Source organism: Brassica oleracea, chromosome C1 (assembly GCF_000695525.1).
Source record: "Brassica oleracea var. oleracea cultivar TO1000 chromosome C1, BOL, whole genome shotgun sequence".
NCBI classification, from domain to species: Eukaryota; Viridiplantae; Streptophyta; class Magnoliopsida; order Brassicales; family Brassicaceae; genus Brassica; species Brassica oleracea.
The window spans coordinates 6,216,280-6,224,971 of NC_027748.1; the positions used below are offsets into that span (position 1 = coordinate 6,216,280).

Consider the following 8,692-nt stretch of genomic DNA (forward strand, 5'->3'; position numbering starts at 1 on the left):
CCTAAAGCAGAGTTATTTGCTAAATGTCAAGAAGCGACTCGAAAAGATGTTGAGCGGGCTTTTGGAGTTTTGCAAGCTCGATTTGCGATTGTGAAAAACCCGGCTCTTACATTAGACAAGACGAAAGTTGGGAAGATTATGAGAGCATGTATCATACTACACAATATGATAGTCGAATATGAACGAGACGGATACACTCAGTACAATATATCTGAGTTTGAAGAAGGAGATGGAAGCAGAAGTTCTCAGGTAGATATGTCCTACAGTACCGAGACGCCTACAAATCTCGATAATATGGTTGGCATTCGGACTCATGTTCGCGATAGGCGTATACATGAACAACTAAAAAACGATTTAATCGAAAATGTTTGGAACAAATTTGGTGATCAAAATTAATAATTGTTGTATGTTTCTTTTAATCATGAAATCAGTAATTATTGTATTTTTATATTTTTTTATGCAATGATTTTTTTTTTTTTTCAATTTTTAAAAAAATATATTATTATTTTATTCCTAAGGACTTCTGATTGGATAACACTATTGGACGTAAGATTAAGACAATAATCCTTAACTATTCAAAAGTTAAAAAATAATATTTTTTAACTCCTAAGGACTCCTAATACAAGTCCACCAATGCATATGCTCTAACCAATATCTTGGCGAACGCCCAAAGTCTTGTTCTTTTTCTACACTTACAATTTTTTGTTAAACTCTTTCAACACAGTTTTTAAAAAGATTACAAATTTGACTCTTTGTGGCTTGGAGTAGCGCAGTCTAGCGTCCATTCTCATCATGTGGTAAAAAACCTCATTTGAATTACCAATAAGATTGCTCTAATTACAATATAATATACTATATATAGAGCAAATACAAATATAGGAAGTAGAAGAAACATAGGAAAGTCCAACCACACGAACATGCTTCTACTTTTTCTCGACAACAATCGAATAGAGAGGTCTACCTCGTAGATATCTCTTAATATAGATTACACTTACATATTCAACGAAAAAAAAATAAATTCAACGAAGCATCGTATAATTGTAGATCGATATACGTCTCATGATATTCACAATGTCATCGTTTCTTCCCGTTATCTTCCTCGTCCTAGTCTTTGTCCCTTCCATATTATCAGCACCGGTGACAAGTTTAACCAAAGACTATTACCAAGAAACGTGTCCTGATTTCAGTAAAATTGTTCGTGAAACCGTTACGACCACGCAAGGCCCGCAGGGGAGGACAGCTGCTGGAATACTCCGTCTCTTTTTCCACGATTGTTTCTTAGAAGGATGTGACGCGTCCGTACTAATCGCTAAAAATGCTTTAAACAAATCTGAACGCGATGATGAACTCAATCATTCTCTTACGGAAGAAACGTTTGATATCGTGACTCGCATCAAAGCAGCTCTTGAAGAGTCTTGTCCCGGTGTTGTGTCTTGCGCAGACATCTTGGCTCAGTCCACGCATGACGTTGTCACAATGATTGGTGGGCCTTCCTACGAAGTCAAGTTAGGTCGTAAAGATGGGTTTGAGTCGAAAGCTCATAAAGTTAGAGAAAACTTACCATTACCAAACCACACGGTCCACGACATGATGTCGTTATTTCAAAAGAAGGGTTTCACTCTAAAGGAGATGGTTGCACTAAGCGGCGCACACACTATCGGAATTTCTCACTGCAAAGATTTCATCAGCCGGGTCATTGGGCCACAGCCTGATCCAGATATCGAAGCACGATATGCTGAAGTTCTTAAAAGTCTATGCAAGGATTACACAGTGAATGAAACGAGGGGCTCGTTTCTTGATCCGGTGACGCCAGACAAATTCGATAATATGTATTACAAGAACTTGGAAAAAGGGATGGGACTGTTAGCTTCCGACCACATCTTGTTTAAAGATAATAGTACGAGACCGTTCGTGGAGTTGTATGCGAATGACCAGACGGTTTTTTTCGAGGATTTTGCACGTGCCATGGAGAAACTAGGCATGGTCGGTGTTAAAGGCGACAAAGATGGAGAGGTGAGACGCAGATGTGATAACTTAAACAAACCTAACGGTTCAGTGGCGGAGCCAGACAAAAGTTTTACCAGCAATATAAGTTTTGAACTTAATTTATAAGGGGCAATAGTAGAAATTTTACCATCTAAACCATATAAATTTTGAATAATCAATGAAAATGCACAAAGAAACAATATTTTATAAGGGGAAACTGCCCCCCTTCCTCTCTACCTCCCTCCCTCTGCCACTGACCTAACGTATAACTAACGTTAAGAGTAAAATTGAGTTCAGTTTTTGTTTTGTTTTGAATAATGTATATATAAGTTAACGTAACAGTTCCCATAGTGTAATGATATATATGTTTTGTTTTGGACTATGAATTTTTGTATGTTAATTGAAATTTCTTAGTTATTACTTTGCGGAGGAATATAAAAATTCAAGTTTCTTGACTTACCTCGCCATATATCTTTCAAATGGCATCACGGGTTGGAGCCTTTTTTAACACGACTACAAGAGACAACGAGTGTCCCTTCAAACTATTGCTGGGCCAAGCTTAACCCGTTAGAAATCAGGTCAGGTTTACACAGGTATTTTAAACAAGTCAACTTATGACTTTATATGTAGAGGCCTTCTTTAGGTCTGATCAAGTTTTCTAATTAATTTCCTTCTGGCGAAAGAACTATCAAACTTTTGTTCAACGAATGGTCTTTCACTTTATTTATCTAAAATATTATTTTTCGTCTAATAAAGTTTTCGTAAATAATTAAGAATGTATATTGATGTGTATATCATCCCTTCATTATTTAAGCTATTCTGTTTGCCAAAATCCCTCTGATTATCAGGTTATTAGCATTTGGAGTTGTGGATGGATTTTATTCTCTTTCTTTGTCTTTACATAATATCGAATATATGTAAAAGTCTTTGGTGCGTCAACGTCCAAACCATCTGACACTTGTCAGACAACCATGTGTTCAGTAATAAAGCAGACCGATCTAGACACGTGAAGCAGTCGAAGCTTTGCATCGCTGTAATGATGACCAAATAATTTTATTCCATATTTTCTCTTATTATTCCATATTTTTTGGCACACGAAAACTGCCAATGCCGACAAAAAGAAGAAGAAGAAGTCTGCATATCTATATAAGCATCTCAAATTAACGACCCCGTAAACAAAAAGGCTTCTCAAGTTTACAGGAAAAAAAGAACAAATATCTAGTCGTAGAAGCAAACATCATTTCATATTTTTTTCATAACGCAGGCATAACTTTAAAGTTTAAATTTGTATATTTTAACAGTTTTTTTTTGTTTTTATCGTATATATAGTAAACTAGGGAGGAAGGTTTGGTATAGCTAAAGTGAACTCGAGATTGGGAGTTTCAATCTCTGGTCTTGTCCCTGTGAGACTTGACGAATCCGACGACAATCGTTCGTAGCTTGGACATCTTTGATCCACATTCTGATAAAAAAATTTAATCAAACAAAAATATGATAAGAGATCATATAATAAAATCTTATATACATTTGCAAATTTACAAACCCCCCCTCCTGATTTGTACTTGGCCATATCAAATTATTTTTGAAGATTTTAAGATCTTTTTATAAAAGCAAAGTATATATCTCCTCAAAGTCTTTCTTTTCTCTTCTTTTGAGACATAAAAGTACACTTTTTAATTGCCTAAATGAAAGACAAAAGGTAAATTAAAAGTTCTTTATACTAACTTTTTTTTTTCCTTTTCACCCTCGAATTTTGTAGTCCCATTTCATTTCAATGCTCTTTTGTTTAAGTTTTGAATGTTTGATACCTTATTGGATGACATGTCTAGACCTGATGCCTTTGCCTTTAAGTGGAACCGAGCTTCACTGTTATACAGACAGACATCACAGTTTTATTACATTTGTAAAGAAGGAATAATGTTAAATATTTTGGACTAAACTAACAAAACAAAATATATGTTACATTTCTCATATGATGCAAATATAGAAAATAGCTTAATAGTTGTAGCGATCTTCCGACGAAAACAAAATAACACCATAAAATAAAACGAATATAATTGAATAATATTAAGACAGATACATAACATACCTTGAGGAGTTACTCCACAGACCTTGGAGATCTCTGGCATGTCTCTCACTGTTTACTTTTAATTCATTCTCGCAAGTATCTGATTGCCCTATATCTACATTTATACACACCCACACACACACACCCACACACACACACACACACACACACACACACACACACACACACACACACACACACACACACACACACACACACACACACACACACACACACACACACACACACACACACACACACACACACACACACACACACACACACACACACACACACACACACACACACACACACACACACACACACACACACACACACACACACACACACACACACACACACACACACACACACACACACACACACACACACACACACACACACACACACACACACACACACACACACACACACACACACACACACACACACACACACACACACACACACACACACACACACACACACACACACACACACACACACACACACACACACACACACACACACACACACACACACACACACACACACACACACACACACACACACACACACACTTATCATATATTTAATAATGTTTAAGAGAGAAATTAATTTAAAATCAAAACATAATTAATCAAATAACCTGATGATGTTGTAGGCTTCTCAGTAGATTTGATGGTCCGATACATCTGAAACATTATATTTGATTACAAGCCTACTAATATATATTAATGATAGTTATAAGAATAAGTTATGTCGATCTTGTGACAAAAAAAAAGGTTATGTCGATCAATACATATACTATGCGCGCATGTATGTAACTTATTCTATTCACGTGTGTGTATACTTCTCTCTCTATATATGTGTGTGTATGCACGCACACAGAGATGAATAAAGTAAGAAAAAAGAGAGCAGAGTAAATAAGAAAGCATTTACGATTCATGAAAATGTGCAGCCATAAACAGAGATGGGGTATGTGCATGGGTCTACGTGTCTTTTTCTAACCATAGTCAAAATATGCAGAAAAGTAATTTATATATTATCACTGAATAGTCATATGCATATACATATATGTGTACATATATGAATCTTGAGAAAGACATATATATCATCATTGACGAATTATGCCTTCTTTTTACTTTACTTTTTCTTCAACATCTCTTACGAACAATGTAACATATGAAAGGACCCCCTTTCTCCAAAAAAAACATATGAAAGGACTCACTCTTGGTCTCTCGGCTATATCTAGGTTTTGATTCCTTTTCCTATGTTTTGTTGTTGTTAGTTTTAATTGTTTCACCTGCTATATATTTTCTCTATGGTAGAGACCAAACGATTTATCACAGAAAATGTTTAGTCAATTCATTAATAGTGCAGTGGGTTCGGTTCATTTGCACATACAAATACAATACAAGGAAATCATGTGGTAGATTGTTGTTCTATCTACACATTTTAAAGGTTTAACTAATTAAATTAGACTAACTAGTATACATTGTATAAGCTAGGAACTAATGGATAAAATTACCTGTAGATGAGATTTAACATGAGCCAATGTGAGATCTTGAACATCCATCAACTCAAGTACTGATTTTGGAGTGGCTCCTGGATATTATTCAAAAGCACAAAATCCATAAAAATATAATCATATATTGAGATCCCATACAATAATTAGATAAAAAGGAGAGAGATATATAGTATTCACTAAAAAGGAAAAAAGAACAGGAAATAGTAAAAAAAGGACAATACTTTCATGACCACCCAATAATTGAACAGCATGAACGAAATGGGCATGGAGGGTCGTCGTCCACCGCATCCTCGGAGCCCTTACTCCTCGTTTTGCCGTTAATCTTTGCGCCTGCGGCTGAACTTGACGATGATGACGGTGGTGAAGATTATAACTATAACTAGGGTTTGCGTGTTGACCGTTGACTTCACTGAAGAAGAAAGGAGGAGTGGGAGAATAGTAGTAGTGGTCAAGGATTTGATTTTGGTGAAGAGGGATTCCTCTTATTGGTCTCACCATAAAATTCGATCTCAAATCTTGATCTAGAGATTCCATGCGTTCTTGATTATGATCAATCTTGGTGGGTTCATTGTTTGATGTGAATTGGAGGGTGTGGATGAGATGATCAGAAGCCTTTCTGTCTGAATCTGAGGCTTTACTACCAAAGAGTAATCTCCTTTGGACTTCTTCTTGTTCCTTATAATCTTCTTCTTGTTCCTTATAATCTTCTTCTTCTTGTTCTTCTCTTCTTCTGTTTATCTTCAAGTACAAGTCAGGTTGCGAAGGGAAAAGCTCCATAACAAGAGAGAATTGGGAATGAATCAGAGATAATATTGATGAATTTGGGGAAAGGGGAGGTGGGTGTAATCTTATTTAATTCAGAAAGTTATTTTTTCATCCTTAATGAATGTTTGTTCTTGGTGAGAGGAGAAAATCTGTTGCAAAGGCTTAGAGAGAGAAATAGAGAGAGATAGAGGTGGCAAAAGGTATGAGGAGAATGATAAGTCTCTTTCGTCTCTGTTCCCTTTGAGAAAATGACACTGTGAGAGTCTAATAAAGAAGTTGGGTGAAACATGAATTTTCATTCTATTTTTTCTTCGTATATACAGGAAAATATTAATTTTAGTGGCATACTTTGTTACAATGTATATATCATCTATCACATATCAATATTTAATGAGGGTATAACAATAATGTATGAAAATATTCCATTATTTGTGTTCAGATTTACATGTGAAAATGACACTTAGGTTTGAAACTGAAATATGTGCGTGTTATTATTGTTATTTTTTAAATAATTATTCATGAGAATGAAAAATAAAATGTATCAAATGCTGATATTTATATAAAAACCCGCACTTAGCTACTTATTTAGTCGTCGATAAAATGGTACAATATAAATGGGAAAAAGCTATTAGGAATTCAAAAAGATGGAGAGAATTTTTTTTTGGAAAAAATAAAAAGATGGAGAGAATAAGTCTCGTCTTTACTTGTTTATTTGTTTTTCTTTTTTTTTTTTGATCGAAAAGTCTTTAATTAAAAGTAAGAAATTACTCAGTTGCAGTTACAAAAACAGAGGAGCGAAGAACGTTCAAGGGTTACTTAGCAAGGGAGTCAGCCACATTGTTTGCTAAACGCGGAATGAAAAAGTACAAGATAGATTCGAAAGATTGCGCCAAGATTCTGATATCATGGAGGAGACCTTTCAGAACTACATTCTGGTCTTGGGACTTCAAGAGCATTATGAGGACCTTACAGTCATAGTAGACATGGAGTCTTCTGACGTGGGAAGAGAGAGCCGCAGTCAATGCAGCCTTTACCGCCAAAGCCTCAGCCACAAGAGCCGAGGGAACAGATCGTCGGTGAGAAGAAGAGCTTTCTGAAGCAGCATTCATAGGATCTCGAAGCTGCCATCCAAGCCCACAATTGCCTGTCGAAACATCCCAAGCTGCATCCGAGTATAAAGACCAAGTAAAAGCATTAGCATTAGGTATATTACAAGATAAGGCCACAGACTGTGGTACTAAGATTTTTTCTCTAGCATTTTGAGCTTCTTTCCATGCTCGGGCATCCTGGACTCGGTGAAGGTTTTGTTGTCAAACAACAGTTTGTTTTTATTGGTCCAGAGGATCCAAAGAATCCAGGGGTATAAAGGAGTAAATCCAAGTCCCACCGGGGGGAGGGAGACCATTTTCCTACACTCCTGTAACAGTTCGGCTACTGAGTTGATGTTCATTGGTTACGGTTTGAGGAGGCATGGGACTAGGTTCCAGACCGCTGTCGCCGCTGGGCAATGGAGGAGGACATGAAGCTCATTTTCCGGTTCGCCACACCGTTTACAGAGTGGAGATACCGAGAGTCCTCTGCTCTCCAAATTCGATCCAACAGGGAGCGCCTTGCTATTAGCCTTCCAAAGAAAATGTTGGATTTTTGGTACCGTTTGGACTTGCCAAATGCACTTCTTCCACTGAAACTCATGGCTTCCACTTTCACCATTATTTAGTTTTGCAAGAGCATACCCTGACTTTGTAGAATAGGTACCTGAGGGGTTTGGTAACCAAACCCATTCGTCTTCGAGAGGGAAACAGCTCGGTACCAGTTTACATATTGCCTCCTCATATTGAGGTACTGTTTCTCTGATGGCCTTGAGGTCCCATTCCTTTGTGATCGGATCAATCAGGTTACTAACCACCCAATCTTTGGTCTCCTCTGTAGCTGGACCTATAGGAGTCAGAGGTGTTGATGTGGATAGCCAAGGTTCACCCCACAATTTAATCAGGCTTCCAGAACCCACGGCCCAACCAAGACCTTGCTGTAGGAGATCTCGGCCTATCAGGATTCCGCGCCATCCGTGTGAGACACTTCCTGCAATTGTCGTTCCAAGAAAGGGAGTTTTATGGCAGTATTTACCGAGAAGGACTTTAGCTAGGAGGGATATAGGGTTTCTAAGGATTCTCCATGATATTTTAGCGAGCATGGCGTCATTGAACTGAGCTATCTCTCGGAAACCTAAAACCCCCACGTTCTTAGGCATGGTTAGCTTAGTCCAAGAAACCCAACACATCTTTTTAACTTCCGGAGAAAGGTCCCACCAAAACCTTGTGAGGATCGCTTGGAGTTGTTTCACC

General features: G+C 37.2%; 2 protein-coding genes across 2 annotated transcripts; one reads left to right on the forward strand and one right to left on the reverse strand.

Annotated features, from left to right (window-relative positions):
- The first annotated feature begins 952 nt into the window (after positions 1-952).
- Positions 953-2,123, forward strand: LOC106300199 (peroxidase 41-like). Its single transcript, XM_013736297.1, has one exon. It carries the CDS (start codon positions 1,060-1,062, stop codon positions 2,110-2,112), a length of 1,053 nt encoding a protein of 350 aa, XP_013591751.1. The 5' UTR covers positions 953-1,059; the 3' UTR covers positions 2,113-2,123.
- A 1,004-nt stretch (positions 2,124-3,127) lies between these two features.
- On the reverse strand, positions 3,128-6,576 carry LOC106344111 (probable transcription factor KAN3). Its single transcript, XM_013783500.1, has 6 exons — positions 5,807-6,576; positions 5,586-5,662; positions 4,704-4,749; positions 4,076-4,169; positions 3,795-3,852; positions 3,128-3,448 (listed from the first exon to the last, which is right to left on the reverse strand). Exons 1-6 carry the CDS (start codon positions 6,360-6,362, stop codon positions 3,320-3,322), a joined length of 960 nt encoding a protein of 319 aa, XP_013638954.1. The 5' UTR covers positions 6,363-6,576; the 3' UTR covers positions 3,128-3,319.
- Between the last annotated feature and the right edge of the window lie 2,116 nt (positions 6,577-8,692).